The sequence below is a fragment of the Rhineura floridana genome, chromosome 19 (genome assembly GCF_030035675.1).
Source record: "Rhineura floridana isolate rRhiFlo1 chromosome 19, rRhiFlo1.hap2, whole genome shotgun sequence".
Lineage (NCBI taxonomy): Eukaryota > Metazoa > Chordata > Lepidosauria > Squamata > Rhineuridae > Rhineura > Rhineura floridana.
The window spans coordinates 7,450,328-7,470,874 of NC_084498.1; the positions used below are offsets into that span (position 1 = coordinate 7,450,328).

Here is a 20,547-nt window from a genome sequence, read left to right on the forward strand (position 1 = left end):
GAAGACTAGGCTTAGCCCCCACACCTCCTCCTCCGCATGTTGATTTGTTAAATGCAAAACATGAACTAATCTACCTTACTGGGTTGTGGTGAGGATAAAACAGGCAGGAGAGATGAAAATGCATCCCTACTAGTGGAAGCAATTTACCCTTAAGAGTATCATCTAACACCTGTCTACTCAGAAATACATTTCATCAAGTTCAAAGGGACTTTATCCCCAAGAAAGCATGCAGAGGATTGCAGCTTAATTCGCTAAAATGTTCTACTGCACAGACTTTCAAGGATTGTAGGCTAGCATTTATCACAAAAGAGGTAAGATTAAGTGAACATTCAGTCAGAGCTCTGCATTCCAGGCTACCCTTATAGGAAGAAGGCACAAAAGGAGATAAAATTTCTAATGTCTTTATTTTCTCCACAAAATAGATCTCTCTCTACCCCCCGATACCCCCAAATCCTCCCATTCACATTAAATAAATGTTTGGGTCCCATGTGCTCATGACAAGGAAAAAGTGCAAAGACATCTACTTTTTTTTTAACTTATCTATCCCTTCCATCCGGGAATAAAAAATTCTAAAAGGACACCAAAAAGGAAAGAGAAGGGCAACGGGTGGGCAGAACCTGGCTGTAGGAGATGCATCTGCCTGTCAAGCTAGCTTTAAGCGTCATGGTACCTTCCCTGCCCCATAGAGTTCTGGGAATTCTGGCATGCGCCAAGCATAAGACTTGGGATCTTGGTCAAGAACATCCAGCACAATAAATCCAGAAGAGATGGAGGTCAAAGGGCTGAAAGGGAGGGGGAAATGGTCGAGACAAAAGGGAAGTAACCCTACGCAGCTGGGGGCTTCTTGAAGCATCCCCATGGAGCATTTCTTTCTCCCAGTCTTCTAACCCTCACTGGCATTAGTGCAGGGGTGTGTGTGTGAGAGAGAGAGAGGAATAGGCACAGGGTAAGAGGCCATTTTGTCTTCTCACAACTGCAACCTAAGGAAGCCTCAAAATTACCTCAGGCAAGGCCTTGCAAAAAAAATCCAAGAAATACCCCCCCCCAAAAAAGCACCCTTTCATAGAAAGTGGTTATTGTTACTTTCAGACTATCAAAATCTTCTCGTTCCCTTTACTCCAAGGTGTGCTCTGGACTTTACCACAAGACTGAACAGATAACATGGAGATCATTTGGGTGGCTTCCTTGTTCCCCTCCCGCACTATGCATGTTAGGAAGGCACAGCTGCTCAGTTCATTTCGTGAGAGAGAAAAGGTGGTCTTCACAGTCTGCAAGTGCATGAAATTCATAGGACCCTGTTGACACCAGCTGGGTTGGTCAGTGGGCAGCACAGCATCCCTGACTTTCCGCCTGTGAGCCATAGGATGCATTGGCTTCCTGTGAAAGAAGGGAGGAACATCAATACCAGATCTCAGGCTCACTACCAGTTACAGTTTCATCCTGGCTCACATTGCCCCAGCTGAAATATCCAAAAACAAATTAAGGTTGTACAGGAGCCAAACTTCCTAGGTTAAATCAACACATTTTAGGTTTTCAGCAAGGCAAAGAGAACTTTCCTAATTAAGGAAAGTTCATGGAGCTGTGTTGCAAAGTGCACTGCAACATGACCAATGTGTGCTGTTGCACTCAGGTCTAGCTCGTGGGTGTGCCAGAAGGATCTGGTTGGCCACTGTGAGAAAAGGATGCTGGACTATGATGGCCATTGGCCTGAACCAGCCAGGACTCTCCTTCTATTCATCTCTAAAACCATCTACTGTAGTCTAGACTCTAGCAAACTATTCTTACTATACCTTACAAAATGCAGGCTGCTGCAACCAAACCAATTTGGTTTTTTAATTTAGAAAACCACCAAAAGAGTTCAGCTGCTTTGCAGCTTACGATAAAACTTTGTTCCACATGAGATGCTAGATAGCTCAAGTCTAAGATGCTAAGGAGGAAAGTTGTGGGAGCCAACTTGGACAATGGGGAAGATCATAGGAGCTGTAGGCCAACATCAACAACAACTGGAGGGCCACAGGTTTTCCCAACACTAACCCTAAGGAAAAATCCAGTGACTTAACTTAGTTAAGCCAGAAACCAAGATGGGGATTTGGCATTGTAATATGGTTTAAAAATGGTCACAGGTGGACAAGGAATACTGGTTTTTACAGTAGCACCAAGAACTGTTTGCAGTTCTGCAGGGAGTTTAAGGATTGCTGTTTCCAGGCTTCTTTTGCAGGGGTGTGGGGGGGACCTGGACGTTCCACCTCCATGTTAGCAGGCCAGGTTTATTTGTTGTCTTCTGCAGACAGCCATGGAGAAAACACGGGAGGAGGAAGAGGAGCTATCAGAGCAACAACTAAGAACACAAAGAGCCTTGCATAGGTCACTGGCATGCTTACCAGTTCATAGTCTTCGACATATTTGTATTTCTTCTCTCTATAATAATATCTTTTCTTCATGAAATACAGGACAATGATATCACAGAGAACCGTTGCCTTGTTGGGATTTAAAGACAAAGGCGAGATTGATTTATTTTTAATTGCCAATGTTTTTTCTTAGCCCTTTATTTTAAAAAAGCACAGCTGGTATAGCACAGTGGGGAGGAGAGCCTGACTGGAAGTCCAGAGTCTGAATTCAAATCCCCACTCCTGGGTGTCAAAGGCCAGCTAAAGATCACCCCACAGTGAGTAGCTCAGGGGTTACGTGCCCTGCCACCTGTGCAGCCGTGGGCAAGCGGCATAGTCCCAAGGAGCCTGGCTGCCCCCCAGCTAGCAGTGGCAGCCAAGCAAGGGGCTGGCTTGTGCAGCTGTGGCAAGCTGAGCAGGCCCTAGCCAGCTGGGGAGGACTAGCCTCAGAGGGAGGCAATGGTGAACCACCTCTGAATACCATTTACCGTGAAATCCCTATTCATAGGATAGCCATAAGTCGGGATCGACTTGAAGGCAGTCCATTTCAATTTTTATTAAAAAGGAAACCCAGAAGAGAGGGAGACTGAAGTGCTTACCACACCGAATAGGGCTAAGCCAGATCCAACGTTAATCATTGTAGGAATGATATCAAATTTTCCCGCCTAAGACAGACAGAGATATAAATATGAGTTTTGCGTATACTCTTCCAACAGCTCTCCTATTTATTTATGGCAGCTTTCCACAACTAGGTGCCTTCCAGATGTTGTTGGACTACAACTCCCATCAGCCCCAGCTAGCATGGCCAATGGTCTGGGATGATGGGAGTTGGAGTCCGACAGCATCTGGAGAGGGACCAGAACAGGGAAGGCCAGGTTACAGTATTTGCATGTAAGACAAGAATGACATCTCTGTGGCTGTCTGAATTGTCTCGTGTCCATGGCAGTGAAGCCTCTAGCACAGCCTTTCCCAACCAGTGTGCCTCCAGATGTTGTTGGACCACAACTCCCATCAGCCTCAGCCAGCATTGCCAATGGTCAGGAAAGATGGGAATTGTAGTCCAGCAACATCTGGAGGCACACTGGTTGGGAAAGGCTGCTCTAGCGCAATGGAACATTGCCAACTACTCAGGAAGACAAAGAAACGAGAGCTTTCATAGTTTCCAGGAGAAGAGAAAGAGAGTGGAGGAGATAAATTGGGGGTTGGGCACCTGTGACCCACCAGACGTTGAACTACAACTCCCATCAGCCCTAGCAAGCATGGCCAATGTCCAGAGAGGATGGGAGATGTAGTTCAGCAACTTCTGGAAGGTAAAGGTTCCCCACGCCTGAGATAGATGACATACTCAAGCCAACAACTAGAATCTGGTCACATGTTGCAAGACGGATTTATAAAAAGTGAGTTCCAGAGGGCTGAGGGCTGCTAGATTATTCGGACTATCAACGGGTCAAAGATCTTGGGTACTCTGGATGGAGATGCCAGGGATCGAAGAGGGACCTCCTGTCACTGAGATTCAGAGCCCTCCCACCCCGGGCAAAGAAGCAGAAGGATGCAACATACGACCTGTGCCATTTGAAGATGATCACAGGCGTACAGAACACTCAGAAGCAGGTGGCACTATTATGCCATTTGCAAGAGCAGCTAGCTACCTTCCCAAACACCATGATATCAAAGCGGATGCCGTAGGCCTTGATAAGCGTCCGGGAATCTACACCGGCAGCATTCTGATAATACTTTGCAAATCTGAATAGCGGAAAAGAAAAGGGAGAGCTGGTCAGCTGGCCAGTCGTCACAACTTACAAAGCAGCACATCTACACAACATAAATCAGCAGTTGTCAAGTTCGGTATCTTCAGGGATCCCTTAATCTGACTAGGAACCCTGGAGTGTTTGCTCTAGAAACCCAGTGCTGTTGCAGAGAGCGATGGGGCATATTCTAGATTGCACACCCCCAATTCATGCATGTCCAGACCAACGGAGCTCTGCTAGTGCTCTGCGTCACCTGGGACAGCTCATATTCATTTCATTACAAACATTTACTACTCAACTTTCAGAGCGCTCTCACTAGATAAAAAGTCATAGAAACCACAGTAAAATCAATGCAAACATTAAAAGTCAACACCATAAACCAGCCATTCTAGAAATGTAATGGTTATTGTGTTGGCCTAGGACTTGGGAGACCAGAGTTCGAATCCCCACTCAGTCATGAAGCTCCCTGGGTGACCTTGGCCCAGTCACTGTCTCTCAGCCTAACCTACCTCACAGGGGTGTTGTGAGGATAAAACAGGGAGGGGAGAATCATGTACATTGCCTTGAGCTCCTTGGAGGAAAGGTAGATATAAATGAAATAAATAAATAAAAATTAAAAAACACTCTCTCACACCTGGTGCCAGGCATCAGACTCTGCACCAGGAGGGTTGCCTTGAGCAATCAGTCAGTCTTCCCAGAACGCAACAAACTACATAAAACATATTCACCAAATATATAAATATGTTAAATAGAATAAATAAGGTGAGGTAGCATAAAATAGATAAAGCAGAATTGTTTGCACAGCAACATTACACAGTCTTAATCATATTGCATTGCAAACTCCAAAAAAAGGAGATTAAAAGACGGCCAGAATTTATTCCTGATGCATTTCACACACCGTGGCACAAAATTTAGCTCCACTAAGAGAAGTGGCTGCATTTTGATCAGAGAGGCATAAGAGAGTATAAAATGCATCCGATTGTCCCAGCTGTTTTAACAAAAGAGGCTCAATGAACATTTTTCGGTGTTCACAGTAGAAAAGGCAAAGAACATGGAGCACCGATTCAACCTCTCCAGAATCACAGGGACTCCCACATTCACAATAGGGAGTGGGTAGTTTGTTTTGTTTCTTCCTTCCAAAACTGCTGAGGGACGTTGTTTTGGGCAGAGAGCATCCCATACAGTAACTGGGGAGCCACCATTGTACCATAGTGTGCTCACAGATTTGGCTACCCCAATCACCCTACCTGAAGTTGTATCCTGGAGACACAGTGTGGGCGGAATCCTTGTTGTCAATGCGACGGAAGGTGTACTTTGGCACACAGCGAGAAGCAGGCTTGTCCAAGTCACAGTCCCAGTTGATCTGTAGCCCCATCACTCCACCCTGGAGAAACCAAAGCAACACAGTCAGCAGTTTACATTCTAACAGCCCTTGCGTTTGACGCAATTCTGTTTTTTTTCTATGGACAGGGATGCAACTGTCTAAAAGCTCAGCATGCACAGAATTTTACATAGGATCTGGTATACCCCAATAACCCAAGACCAATTAGGTAAAGAAAAGGTTTTTGGGTCTCATTGATGCCAAAATACATTGCACCATAAATATTTAATTTATTACAGTTATTTACATCTCACTCTTCAGGATACAAATCCTTCCAGCATGGCTTACAAACAATATAATCACCATATCAAAAAGATAAAGGTCCTGGCAGTTGCTCTCAAAATTGAAAAAAGGGGTCCAGAGGCCCCGGCCTCTGCCAGAGTCTGCTGTATGCTGGTGCCAAGCCTGAGTGCAGCAGCAAACCATTATGGTCTAAAATGCTTTGAAGAATACTAAACAGAAGTCTATACTGCAAACAAGCTATATAAATGCAATCATTTTAGAGACTATTTCAGGCATTCAAAGCACTTCAATATTTCTCTCCCTGATCCTTCCAATAGGAACCTTCCAACCTCTGTAAAAGTGATTGGCACTGTTACCTCCATATTACAAATTGGGAGGCATAAAAAAAGGGGGAGGGGGGAGAAGCAGCTTTCATGAAGCCATCTTGTCACCTTCAGGACACATTCAAACTAGAGACTGCTGCATTTAAAGTGTGCATTTCAACCAAGCTGAAGGGTTTGTACAGGTTTTTAAGAAATGCAGCTGGCAAATGCGAATGGTAGCAAAGTTCATTGTTTGAAAGAGGCCTTGATCCTGAGAAGAGAGAAAACCAAACAGAGAAAGTTAAATATTTGCTCCATTAATCACACTCCTTATACCAAATGAGCGTCTACCAAACAGCAGTTTGTAGAAACTGATCCCCAGCTGCCCTTATTCAAGTACATTGATGATTCAAGAGAAGAGGGAGATGGAAATAAACATTACGTAGAGAATGAAGGCACTCTCACAGGACAGCTGCCACCTTGTGGACACTGCTCAGGAGTGGCTTTGCATGGCAGCTATCCCATGTGGCACACAGTGCTTCTAGCTCTCATTGAGGATCACTCCCCCCACCAAGCAGGTCGACTCCACACCCCCACAAGGAACGGCATGGTGGCACTCAAACTCCATGTTGAGCCAGAAACACATAGGGGCTTCCAACATGGAGAATCTACAATGCAGAGGCACCACATCTTGCCAAGCAGTCTGCACATAGGAGCAGCTCTCACTAGAGGCAGCATTAAGGATCACCTTCTCATGGGAGAGCCTTAAGGACTGCTCTTTTCCAACATCACTCTGACTGTACACAAAGAGCATCTTTTGGTGCCCTTCTCCAGCTGCCCCCACAATCTGCAGGGCAAAAGGGTCTCCTTGACTCCCCACAAGATGGGCATAAATGAACAGCCCTCCTGTGCTGGATATCCCCACCTTCTGGCATTCAGAGGGGCCCTCTGGTGAGTCAATTTAGATGTCACAGCTAACAGCCCTTGATAAAGCTTTCCATCCTTTACATTTGTATTTCAAATAAAAAGGTTTGACAGAAAGAAGAGTTTTGGATTATATAGATTAGGAGTGGGGAACCTTTTCCAGCCCAAGGGCCACATTCCCTCATGAGCAACCTTCTGGGGGCCACATGGCAGTGACAGTCAGGGTCAGAGAAAAAAGTGGGAGGAGCAACAGGCAGCTGATTCTTACCTTTGTACAGTAGTTACATTCAGACAGATGTTTCTATGCACACATATCTCCATCCGGGTGCACCAGAGGCATGATCACAGTTCATGCAGGACATGCAAAAGTACTTGAGGAAGGGGTAGGGCATGATCAGTGAAAGGTGTGGCCTAGGAAAGGGGCGTGGCATTGGCAGAGTATACATATTCTAACCAACCTCAACAGCCATTTCTTGGAAATCCTGACCGGCACCTTCAACCACATCACGGAGACGGAAAATTGGGCAAAAGGGATCCATTTTGGAATTGTATTTGCAGTTCTTGAGGTACGTTTTACTGATGTTGGGAAGAATGTTCCGCCTAGGCAGGGAAGGGAGAAAAGAATCTAGAGTTAAGGTCACCAAAAGGAGGCTCCTGGGGAGGTTTTTACTATATGCTGAAAGAGCAACACCTTCTCCACCTTGCCAAATGTAAGGATGTTGCAGTGGTCTGTGGGAGAAATACTGGTTATTCAATTGCTCCATCTCCAAAAAGCTATCACAAATCATCTCTAGTCATGCTGCAAAATTCATCTGGCTGCAAGGCAAAGCAAGCCAATGCCAGCTCTGCAGCACGGCCATTAACCTGTGGCTGAAAATTACTGTTACATAATGTTAACGTTAGGGGAAGGGCCATAGCTCAATGGCAGAGCACCCGCTTTGCACGCAGAAAGTCCCAGGTTCAATCCCCGGCATCTCCACATCAGGTGGCAGAGACCCCCTGTTTGAAATGGCTACCAGCCAGTGTAGGTAATACTGAGCTAGATAGGCCAATGGTATATTGGTCAGTATAAGCCAACTTCTGACATTACTCTTCTTAGGAACTACAACGGCTGAAAACAACGGCAGGGAGGGAAGTGGCTCACAGGGGGGGCACTGATATTTTCTTGCCCAAGGGACCTCCAAAGCCTGGAGCCAGCGCTGCTGACAGGCGCCTCCCCTTTTACCCAGCCGTGCTTGGCAAAACATGGCCAAATTCCTCAAAAACATAATTTTAAATTTTCACACAAATCCTAGGACTGATTTTTGGTTCATGCTAGCAAAAAAACAAACTCCAAACAATGTTATTAACCCTTCAGAAGAGAAGACTGAGGGGAGATATGACAGCACTGTTCAAGTACTTGAAAGGTCGCCACACAGAGGGTCAGGATCTCTTCTCGATCATCCCAGAGTGTAGGACACAGATTAATGGGCTCAAGTTGCAGGAAGCCAGATTTCGACTGAACATCAGGAAAAACTTCCTAACTGTTAGAACAAAACTTCCTAACTATTAGAGCAGTACAACAATGGAACCAATGACCTGGGGGTGGAATGGGCTCTCCAGCACTGGAGGCGTTCAAGAGGCAGCTGGACAGCCATCTGTCGGGAATGCTTTGATTTGGATCCCTGCATTGTGCAGGGGGTTGGACCTGATGGCCTTATAGGCCCCTTCCAACTCTACTATTCTATGAGATTTGTGACTCAGGAAAATATATATGTACATACTTAGTGAAGTTGAACTTGGGGTACCAGATGTTGTTCTTTACCAGAAGGGTGAAGTTCTCAGCATTCTTTAGGAAAGCTGGTCTAGAATGGATTGAGAAAGCAGCGGGGGGGGGGGGAAGAGAGAGAATGTTTCAGTGGAAACAGCTGATTTCACTTAATGTCTTATAACCATGGTTAGCAACTAGCCACGCTTAAAGATGTGAAGGCCCAAGAAAAAAGAAAAGAAAAAATTCAGGGGTGGGGGAAATCTCAGGGTTCTTTTTAAGATTATTTTTCCATTTTTTCTTCCCAGGCCTTCACATCTCTAAATGTGCTACAATAATCTCACTTTGATAAGGCAGTGCAGGGAGAAGCAGCCACACCCACAGCCACAACTTGCCTTGAAGCCCCCTTCCATAGGTCAGTGCCCACCTTGCATGCAGAACACCCCAAAGTAACCCTGGCAGTGGCGTTGCTGGGTACTTAAAGGGGGTTGGGTCTGCAACCTAAATTGGCATATGCCAGCGTATATGCATAGATGCCTTTGGACAAATTAAGATGGCAGGAATCTCACCAGCCCTGCACTTTCCAGTGAACCCAAGTGTCCTATAAACAAATATAATTTTTTTTTTTTAAAAATGTTTGAGAAAAGGAAGGAAAAGGGGGCAGGTGATCTGGGGCCCAGGACGAAAGACCAGCCACCTCCCCCTAGGCCACCCCCTAATAATGCCATCAACACTTCCATTTTAAAAAGAATACCGCCTAGTTGGAAGGGCCGTGGCTCAGTGGCAGAACATCTGCTTTGCATGCAGAAGATCAGAGGACTCTGTCTGAAGCTCTGGAGAGCGGCTGCCAGTTGGTGTAGACAATACTAAGCTAAATGGACCAATGGCCTGACTCTGGCAGCTTCCTGTGTGAGCCTGCAGCGCAAGGCTGAGGAACCTTTCTTCTCTTGGAGGCAGTAAATGCCTCCGAATACCAGTTGCTGGAAACTGCAGGAGAAAAGAATGCTCTTGTGCTCAGGTCCTGCTTTGGGGACTTCTCATTGGGGTATCTGGTTGGCCACTGCGAGAACAGGATGCTGGCCTAGATGGGCCACTGGCCTGATCCAGCAAGGCTCTTCTTAAATTCTTAGACATAACACTGGATTGCATGGATGTGGTTTGTTTGTTATTGAACTAGCAACCAGTGATGGCTGGTGGCTCCATATCAGTGGGGAGGTGGAATCCACTCCAGGTTTTAGTGCAATCTTTCAAGGAGCTGTCCAAGGTGCTGAGGCCCAGAATGGATTCCACGGCCCCAGTGACATGGAGTCACCAGCTAGCAACTAAGGGGAAGCCTGAGCAACCCTGGGACTTACGATGAGTGGGGAGGAGACATTTAAACTCTCTCTCCCTCTCCCACTGCACAGAAGTCAGTTGCCAACCGTCTACCATATATAAGTCATGTTTAACTAGCACACATTGTCAACACTATGGAGATCATTCAGCATCCAAGCCATGGCTGAGGGCAGCTACCCGATAGACACCTTCCGGCACAAAGCCACATTTTGGATTTAAAAGGAAAAAAACATTCCCCGTTAATTCCACTCCCACAAGACACTCACTTGGGAATGTTCTTGTCATCCTCCACCAGACACCAGGCAAAGACCTCACAAGTTTTGATGGTAGATTTTGCAGAGGTATAGTGGATGCACTTCCCAGTCTGAACACCTGAAGAGTTACAGAGGAGGCAGCCATCAAATTGATACGCCAGCAAAGAGCTCTACTGCTTCAGGATTCTCCGCTACATGCGTTAAGTCAAACTTCAGACATAACATCATCCCTCTAAGATAGACCAGGATCTTCCTCATCTTGCCAGGAGAGGGGTTATGGTGTTGAGGCAGAGCGAAAATGGCTTGGCCTCCAAGGTCATGTGGGTAATTAAAGGGCACTATCCCGACTGGCTACTGCATTCCTGCCCTCCAAAACTCCGTAACAGATATCTGCAAAATCAGCCTCACCTTTCCACCATTTAAATCTGCATTATATATTTTCTGCTTGCAAATGCTGTCCGAACTGTTAACCAATATGCATTTGTAAATCTCGGAATCTAGTTTTCAATCAAAAAGGTGAGCAAAATTGCTAACAGCCAAGACCATGCTAGCCCATACCGTTGCTGTGCGTCCCAACGTATCCTTCTTTGCAATCTTCATCAGAGTGACACATTGTGCTGTTATCTGGAAGCTGGAGAGGAAGAAGAGTGGGCAGATAAACTGAAAAGAAAGCTTATCAATCCTACCAGCTCAGGAGCCCCTGTCATTGCATTAAGCACTTCTGAAATAGTTTGCAAAGGGGTACGTAAAAAGTACAAGCTTCTAAAACTTTGATTCTGTTTTAGGACCATCTTATTCAAAACCAGCACTGGCAGCCTAGCCCCCTACTGTCTTTGTTTGTGTGTTGCTGGTAGCTCCTCCCACTTTTGATCAGCAGGCTGACTCTGCCCCTACATGATGTAAAATGGGCAGGGCCTGCAACCAAAGCTATTCAACCCTACTTAAAAAAAATCTGAGATGCACTACCTTGGCCAGCTCCTTAACTCCGCTCCCAAAATTGCAGCCTTGCTTTCGACTTTCAGAGAGAAGACCAGTGAAATCTGAAGGTTGGGAACTTGTTGTTACTGGGGGCCTACCTCTGGACAGAGTCCTTGCGTTTGATTCAACGTGATGATCATGTTTGTCATGATGAATACAGAGTTCTCCCCCTGAACACATAAACAGAAAACAAAAATGAGCTTACACGGTGATCTGGTTGACAACATTTCTCAAAGAAAAATTGGGCAGCATCAAGGACTAGCTTATTTTGGCAGAAGAAAGGCCAGTTTGATTAAAATGTCACTCTGTGGGCTACAGTTCACTGCCTATAAACTTGCCCATTCCCAGCCAATGGGAGCTGGAATGTCACCATGAACATCTTAATAGCTCAGAGGAAAAGTGCTGCCAGTAAATTGTTGACTGACAGTGCAGTTTCTGTGAGAAAGTGGAAGGTGAATTTGACTGGGAGGGAGAAAAACCTTCACACAGCACTCTTCCGGAGGGTCTCAACAATCAAGCTGGGATAGAAGGGCTCCGGCAGTCCTTAAGGCATCCTGGACCCAAGTTGCTCAGGGTTTGTGTACCAACGCAAGAGCCTTGAACCTGGCCCAGTAGCATTTGGACAGTCACTGCACTCACTGGAGCTTCTGGACCAGACTCAAGAGCAGCCCCACATAGAGCACATTGCAGTAATCCAGTCTCAAGGTTACTAGTGCATGCACTACAGTGGCCAGAGTATCCCGATATGATCATAGCTCAGATACCAGGCAGAGGCAGTAAAAGGCACTCCTAGCCACAAGGTCTCGTGGGCCTCTAATAACAGATGTATCCAGGTGTATCCACAAACAACGTATGTACACCTTTAGAAGAAGTGCAATCCCATCCAGAAGAGGCAACTGGACCATCTTCTGGACCCAGGAACCACCTATCCATACAGCCTCCATCTTCCCAGAATTCAGACTCTGTTTACTGGTCCTCATCCTGTCCACCACTTTGTTAAGGCACTGGTCCAGGGCTTGCACAGCCTCTCCCAATTCAGATGTTATGGAAAAAGTGAGCTGTGTGTCATCAGCGTACTGATGGCATTGTGCTCCAAAATATATAAGGACCACTTCCAACAGATTCACATAGATATAAATAGATATAATTGGGTAACAAGTACCAGGGGGTCGAAGAGCACTCCCCCAATGTTACTCCCTGGACTCGACCGCGCAGGTAGGAACAGAACCACGGCAATACAGTGCCTCCAATACCCATCCTACGCAGTCCATCCGAGAGGATACCACGGCCGATGGTGTCAAAAGCCAATGAGAGATCAAGAATAACAGGGTCATATTCCCTTCGTCCCTCTCTCAGTAAAGGTCATCCATCAGGGTGACCCTCAAAACTACCCACAGCATCGAAGTTCAGATAGAAATTTCTCCCCTCCCCAGATTCCCAGATGACCTTACCCAGCAGCACGAGATGGAGCCCTGCAGTACCCCGGCAGCCTTCCACAACTAGGTGCCCTCCACATGTTTTGGATTACAACTCCCATGAGCCCTGACCATTGGCATTGCTGGCTGGAGCACATAGGAGTTGCAGTCCAAAACATCTGGAGGGCACCAGGATGAGGAAGATTGAGGTGTGCTATATCTCAATGGCCACAAGCAACAGACACACCCAGCACTACTTTCTGGGATCGACTCACCAAAAAAGTCTGTTATGTGCCTTCAAGTCGATCACAATTTATGGCGACCCTATGAATCAATGACCTCCAAAAGCATCTGTCATGAACCACTCTGTTCAGATCTTGTAAGTTCAGGTCTGTGGCTTCCTTTGTGGAATCAATCCATCTCTTGTTTGGCCTTCCTCTTTTTCTACTCCATTCTGTTTTTCCTAGCATTATGTCTTTTGCTAGTGAATCATGTCTTCTCATGATGTGTCCAAAGTATGAAAACCTCAGTTTCATCATTTTAGCTTCTAGTGACAGTTCTGGTTTAATTTGTTCTTAAGACCCAATTATTTGTCTTTTCACAGTCCATGGTATTCGCAAAGCTCTCCTCCAACACCACATTTCAAATGTTGATTTTTCTGTTATCCGCTTTTTTCACTGTCCAACTTTCACATCCACATATAGAGATTGGGAATACCACCGTCTGAATGATTCTGACTTTAATGTTCAGTGATACATCTTTGGATTTGAGGACTTTTTCTAGTCTCATAGCGGCCCTCCCCAGTCCTAGCCTCTTCTGATTTCTTGGCGTAGCCTCCATCCCCCTCTGGTTAAGTGGTCCAGAATGTGGTCAGTGGTATCAAAAGCATTTGGGAAGGTCCAGAAGAATTGACAGGAATGTGTTTCCCCTGTCCATCTTCTGCCATGGTTCATCCATCAGGGTAACCAAGACAGCTTAAGTACCGAATGCCAGGCAGAAACCAGATTGGAATGGGTCTGACTCAGTGGCTTATTTTTTTGTCCTCATGGACCACTTGAAAACTCCTGAGGGCCTTGGTGAACCACTTAATGGTTTTTCTGCCTGTAGTAGCAGCTGTAATGGGCTGTGCTAAAGGCTGTATGGCATTTAATTGTAATTTTAGTGCTGCTTTCACTTCTTATATATTGTAATTTATTAAATAACAATTCAAATTCTGCAGAATTTGCTGTCTCTGTCTTCAGCTACAGATCCACAGACCACCTGAATGAAGCTGGTCCATGGACCACAGTTTGGGAACGCCTCATCTGAATAATTTGTTTTATCAAAATACCCCAAACCTACACTGCAAAATGCAAGCCCTTCTTATTATACAGCCACAAGAGTGGCTGTATACTATAGCCAGCATGGATTTTTCACATTCCGCAATGTTAAATGGAAAATGCCCCCCATGCCATTCTGATGCTTCCCATAAGCTCATTTCAAACCAAAACCTTACAAAACTTATAGTTCTGAACTCAGAAACGCTTGCTTAACAACCCTGTCAATTTTCATGGCGATACACAAAACAGTCAGAGAGAATCGAGAGTTCAAAGTCTAAAACGAGAGAGAAAAACCTCAGAGCCCTTTTGGACTTTTTTCTGCCAGAGTTCTCATAATCTGTTGAAATTCATTAAAAATCAGCCATGTTCACAGTGTACCTGTAATTCTAATACTGACCTTGCCCCATACTCTGACCTTCATCTACTGCAGTTTAAAAGTTAAAAAAATGCCTGGTTGATTTTTAATTAATTTAAGAAATTTTGGCTGGAAGCCTATTATAACGCAGGGCATGCTCAGTAAGGACCAACTGCCAGAGTTCTAAAAGCCTCCCAGCTGCTGGGCTTGGCTAATCAGAGGGCCACACCCACACCAGACTTGATTTCACTTGAGACAGTCATGGCTTCCCTCAAAGAATCCTGGGAAGTGTAGTTTGTGAAGGGTGCTGAGAGGAGACTCCTATTCCCCTGAGAGAATGGTTAACAGTCAGCCACTCTGATTAAAGGTCTGTGAGAGAAACAGGGCGTCTCCTAGCAACTATCAGCACCCTTCACTAACTAGAACTAGAACTCTTTATTTACAGTCATAGACCCATGTTTGAAAGCAATACAGGAATGTATACAGAGAAGAGGGAAGAAAAAAAATGCAAACAGCAAGAATTAAGAACATGTATTCACTAACTACACTTCCCAGGATTCTTAGAGAAGCCATGATTGGCTTTGAGCCATGGCTTTGAGAGAAGCCATGATAAATTCTTTTAAATTGTTTTTAAAAGATGTGTTTTTAAATTGGTATATTTGTTTTTAATGTTTTTAGTTATTGTAAACTGCCCAGAGAGCTTCGGCTATGGGGCGGTATATAAATACACTAAATAAATAGATAAATAATGATTGTCCAAAGTGTAATAGAGGCCTGGTGTGGATGTGGCCAGGGACAGCTTTGTTTTAAATTTGGGTGGGAGGTAGGCTTGCCAGGTTCAGGGCCTGAGACTGATCCTGTATCTTTAGAAGAAGAGAAAGTCAGCCAAGTGCAGGTGTACTTGCAACAATGTAATGGGAAAAACCACAAGGTAGAATTCTCCCTTCCCCCTGCCCAACTTTGAAAGATACAGAAGACATCTTGGTTGCCAGGCCCAGCCTGGTCAGTTTTATCTATCCTAATCATGATTGCATAGGAGTATATCTGATTCAACTCAATAATCATACAAATGATCAGACCTACCTTTTCCCTCCTTCCCCTTTCCTCTCCCTTTCTCCTCCCCTGCCCTCTTCCTTCTTCCGCCTTCCCTGCCCACTCCATCCCTCCATCCCTCCCCCCCCCCGGTCAGTTTTACCTATCTTAAGCATGATTGCACGGGAGTAAATCCCACTGAGCTCAATAAACATGCAAATGACCACATCTGTCCTTCTCCCCTCCCCCTCCTGCCTGCTCCCATCCCAGTCCTCCTCTCTGCCTTTCCACCCCTCCCTCCTCCCCCTCCTCCCTTCCCCATCCCCCGTTGTCAGTTTCACCTATCCTAAGCATGATTGCCTTGTGTGTATGTGTGTGTGTAAATCCCACTTAACTCAATAAGCATGCAAATGTTCAATCCATTCTCAGCAAACTTGCGCAGGATCCCATTTCTTACCTCCCGGATTAAAAAGCAAGGAAATTCACTAATATGCAAAAAACCTTGCGGTTTAAGAATGTACCTATAGTCCACAGATATTTCTACCAAACTTTAAAAAGCAGGGAAATTGGGCAGCTATAGTGAATGCACCAGGGGAGCAGGAGACCTGACCTCCTCTCTGAGATATTGTACTGCCCTACAAAGTTGTCAAAATGCAAACACAATTTGGGTTGGACTTTCACAGTCCAATCCACTTGCTGTGTAGCTTGGAAGAATTGGGTAACGTGCCTCTGAGCATATGGTGAGTGGTGGCAACACCTGTAATCAGCCCAAATAATAGAAAGAAGATATGTCCTGTGCTGATCTTGTTTTAGCCGGGAGGACGCAACATTATTAAGACAGTTGATATAGTTCAGATGGTCACTTTAAATATGTCTGATTTACTTTGCAATTTTAGTGAAGTTTCCTATAGGAAATCATTTTCTTTTGCTTTTGTTTCTACGAATATGTGAAGTACAGCAACACTTTGCAAAATTTATAGTAAAACAACTCCAAACATAATTGTGGAATAATGGCACTGACTTCTGCAAAATAGTCTCCAGTGGACCGCAGAAGTATCTCAATTTGCACAAGATAAGACAGTGGAAGGTGAAATATATTCTAGCAAAATTCTAGATGTGCTCTATGTTTTTAATTGATTGTGAACACCTTGCCTTAAATAAAGTGGTTTAAACATAGCAGGCTGAAAACATGCATCCTCTTTTTTCCAACAGCTAGAGTCATTGCTGAAGTAGCAACATATTGTGATCAGTCTGATTTTACATCAAACTGCAGTTTCAGATTCAACTGTTAATGCACCCAAAATAGAAATAGAACATAACCTCCAATATAAAACACAAAAGGCTGTCTTCACCATCACATGACAATGACCAATGAAAAGGCTTTGAAATTAATAAAAATACATTTGACACAGATTTCTAGGATGAATAAGGAGGGGGGAAATTTTCTGGTTTAGATTCTCTGTAGAAACATTAGTAACGCAGGAAAGAAGCAAAGTAAGAAGAACACCAACAAACATACAAAAATATAATTCTCCATCTTTAGAGATGGCAGGTGTTGCCACCACTCACCATATGCTCAGAGGCACATGTTACCAAATTCTTCCAAGCTACACAGCAAGTGGATTGGACTGTGAAAGACCAACCCAAATTGTGTTTGCATTTTGACAACTTTGTAGGGCAGTACAATATCTCAGAGAGGAGGTCAGGTCTCCTGCTCCCCTGGTGCATTCACTATAGCTGCCCAATTTCCCTGCTTTTTAAAGTTTGGTAGAAATATCTGTGGGCTATAGGTACATTCTTAAACCGCAAGGTTTTTTGCCTATTAGTGAATTTACACATACACACCGTAAAGATGGCCATTGTAGGTATTAAGGGCCTCTGTGGACTTTAGACCCTTCGATCAATTGGTCTTATTTGAAAAGCTCTCAAGAAATTACAGATAAAAGCGGTTCCTGTTTGCCTAAGGGCACAGGCTCAAAGCCATGAGATTCGCCTCCAGCCCACATACCTGAGGTGGAATGACATAGTCGGCTGTGTCCCAAATTCGGAGCCCCAGCTTGGAAGTGTTGGTCATGGTGACTCCCTTCACCTTTGTGGTTACCGAACTCACCACCGAATCCGTCTCTTGATAACCCTTTTCCCACACAAACACCCAGCTGCAAGAGGGATGAAAAACAGGCGTCTCAGAATTTAAGATCTCCTTCAGGGAAGATATTGGTCACGCAAAACACTAAAGTTTTACACCTCACAGCCAACTTGCAGAAGCCCAACTGCCATTTTATACTACCTTCAGCCACAGCAGGGGTGGGGAAAATCAAGCCCACAGGCCACATCATCATCATTATTAAAAATTAGTTAGTTAATTAAATTTATATCTTGCCCTTCCTCCCAGTAGGAGCCCAGGGCGGCAAACAAAAACACTAAAAACACTATAAAACATCATAAAAGAGACGTTAAAATATATCAAAACAAAACAAAACAGCTTTAAACAAATTTTTTTAAAAAGCTTTAAAAACATCTTAAAAAGAAATTCCAACACAGACACAAATTGGGATAAGATCTCTACTTAAAAGGCTCGTTAAAAGAGGAAGGCCTTCCATAGGCAGTGAAAAGACAACAGAGATTTATTATATTTGTTGGTCCCTTTTCTCACCAAGGTGACCCAAAGCAACTTACATTACCAAGTTAAAAACAACTGAGTCATTAAAACTTAACTTCTGACAATTGAAAGCCTGTTAAAACAAACACAGTCGGTACAAATAAAGGGCAGGATTGCAGGTCCTGCCCCACTAGACGAGGTGGTCAATAGCCAAGGCCCAAAACACATCGAGGGCTAAAGGCTTGGGAAACAAGAAAGGTCTTCACCTGGCACCTGAAGATGGCACCAGGTGCATCTTCCTGGGGAGAGCATTCCACTGGTAGGGGGGCCACCACAGTCCCACCACTGAAAAGGCCCTCTTGCATGCTGGAAACTGCAGGAGGGGAGAGTGCTGCTGCGCTCCGGTCCTGCTTGTGCGTTTCCCATTAGGGCATCTGGCTGGCCACTGTGAGAACACCTTCCGCATGCAATGCATTCCAGGGCAATCCCAACCGTGTCTACTGAGAAGCAAGTCCAATGGAATTCAAACGGGGCTTATTCCCAGGTAAGGAAAGTGAGGATTGCAGCTTCACAGTGCTATCCTAAACATTTCTACTCAGAAGCAAGTGGACTGAGTTCAAGCCTCAGGTAAACGGGGTTAAGGATTGCAGCTGAAGGTCAAATCTACATCATACATTTAAAGAACTCTTACACTACTTCAACAGTCATGGCTCCCCTCCCCCCAAGAACTCTGAGAACTATAGTTTGTTAAGGGCACTGGGAACTCTAGTTGTGCAACAATAATTCATAAAACTACATTCCCAGGATTCTTTGGTGGGGTAGCCTGTGGCCGCCCAGTTGTTATGGGACTCCACTTCCCATCCACCCCAGCCGGCAGGGCATATGGTGAGGGGTCATGGGAACTGTAGTCTTAGCGTACACAGCATACATTTAAAGCATATCCCCTGCCTGAAGAATCCTGGGAACTGAAATTTGTTAAGGGAGCTGCAATTGTAGCTCTACCAAGGCTAAACTGGAGCTTCCAGGATTACTGGGGGTGAGTGGGAAATGTGCAGCCAACATCTGGAGGGCCACAAATCCCCCACGCCCACAAAAAAGGTGCCACCATACTCTCTTTTTTGCTGTAACAGACAGGTAAGAAGGATGCAGCCTAGTTCCTGCTTCCCTGCAAGCAAAGACTCCCGAATTCAGAGTCTACAGGATTTTAACAGGGGCGACCACCTCTCTGGAAGCACTTCTGGTTTGAGTTTGAGTTTCCCCAGAGGAGGTTTGGCTCAAAAGGGAAAAAAAAAGCAAGTCCCTCCCCAGGCTGAAGGCGAGCGAAGCGGCCCGCCAGGCAGCAGTCGACCGGCCCTTACGAGCCTGCCTGAGCATTACCCGATCACGTAGGCCAGAATGGCCAGCTGTACCAAGCGATTCATCAGCCCCACTTTGCGGCTCCGGATCAGCACGATCCGCGGCGTGTCGTACTCGAAGAGGAAGCTGTAGAGGCCCCCACAGGACTTGCAGGCACCGGCCATGGCCGCGGGTCACTCCTGCCGGGAGAACTGGGCGAGGGCGAACTAAGTAAATCTCAAATTAGGAAGTCGGAATCAGCTGCTTTCCGCTCCTTTCCCACATGTTGCAAGAGGGCAGCGCCGGCAGCGAGGAAGGCGGAGAACAGAAAGAACATCCCCCCGCGAGCTTTATAAAAGGCAAAATCCAGTCCAGCTCAGTCGCCGCCGCCTCCTGGGCCGGTGGAGATCTCGGAAAGGCTGCCTGCCCCCCGCCCGCCTCCTTTTTTTTTTGCTGGAGTTGGCAAAGACAAACTTCCCCGGTAGCGCCTTTTCCTCCTTGCAACGTTCACAAGACTTTTATCAGCAAGAAATCGGGAAAAGAAAAAGCGATGCCTTCCAGACTTGTCGCATACAAGTGAACTCTCCTACTGTTCCGATTTAGGCTGGGGGGGAGGAAGTGTTATTTATTTAATATCCCCCCCTTCATCCCAGAAGAGCCCAGGGCCGCCAGCAAAAACACTAAAAGCATTTTAAAGCATCTTAAAAAGACTTTTAAAACATATTAAAACAAAACATCCTTAAAAACATATTAAAACAAGGCATCTTAAAAAGCAGTTCCAGCACAAACACAGAGTGGGATAAGGCCGATACATCACAGTAGGGTAGTGGCAAATTCATAAGTGCCAACTTCATGATAGTCACAGCCACACCCCTTTCTAAGATTATAGAATAATCTGGTCAGGTTTGAATATTGAGCTATTTGACTGTACTTTCTCACTGTCAGAGATAGTGCTGGAATTACTGGATTCAGTGGCTGCCCCTTTATCAAACTGCTGCTAGAGTCTTTTCAGTGGCTGACTCACCTCCTTTCACACTGGTTCCAGCCAGCAAGAAAAGATAAATTAGAAGACTTCTCAGTGGCTAACACACTCCCCTTTCATGCTGATTCATAGGACACTGGAGACATGAGGACCCTACAGGGACCTGACTCACAAGAGTATGGGGTCTAAGACCTCCGAGGCCCTAGATAGC

The 20,547-nt window shown here is 45.4% G+C and overlaps 1 protein-coding gene across 5 annotated transcripts; it reads right to left on the reverse strand.

Moving 5' to 3' along the window:
- Nucleotides 1–385: 385 nt before the first annotated feature.
- P2RX4 (purinergic receptor P2X 4) lies at nt 386–19,783 on the reverse strand. 5 transcript variants are annotated; one of them, XM_061603047.1, is made up of 12 exons: nt 19,397–19,783; nt 17,429–17,576; nt 11,398–11,469; nt 10,880–10,952; nt 10,334–10,439; nt 8,749–8,829; nt 7,444–7,585; nt 5,383–5,519; nt 4,037–4,130; nt 2,987–3,052; nt 2,382–2,477; nt 386–1,377 (listed from the first exon to the last, which is right to left on the reverse strand). In XM_061603047.1, exons 1-12 carry the CDS (start codon nt 19,537–19,539, stop codon nt 1,318–1,320), a joined length of 1,218 nt encoding a protein of 405 aa, XP_061459031.1. In that variant the 5' UTR covers nt 19,540–19,783; the 3' UTR covers nt 386–1,317. The 5 variants fall into 5 exon arrangements, with proteins under 5 accessions (XP_061459031.1, XP_061459030.1, XP_061459032.1 ...); XM_061603046.1 differs by lacking the exon at nt 19,397–19,783 and adding an exon at nt 18,286–18,644; XM_061603048.1 differs by lacking the exons at nt 2,382–2,477; nt 19,397–19,783 and adding an exon at nt 18,286–18,660.
- Nucleotides 19,784–20,547: the final 764 nt, after the last annotated feature.

Coding starts and splice junctions, on each gene's coding strand:
- P2RX4 (XM_061603046.1), bottom strand. CDS start 18,494: ATGCATTGCATGCGGAAGGTGTTCTCACAGTGGCCAGCCAGATGCCCT. Junction 10,440..10,879: donor CGTTGGGACGCACAGCAACG/GTATGGGCTAGC, acceptor GTAACTCTTCAG/GTGTTCAGACTGGGAAGTGC. Junction 2,478..2,986: donor GCTTAGCCCTATTCGGTGTG/GTAAGCACTTCA, acceptor AATCCCAACAAG/GCAACGGTTCTCTGTGATAT.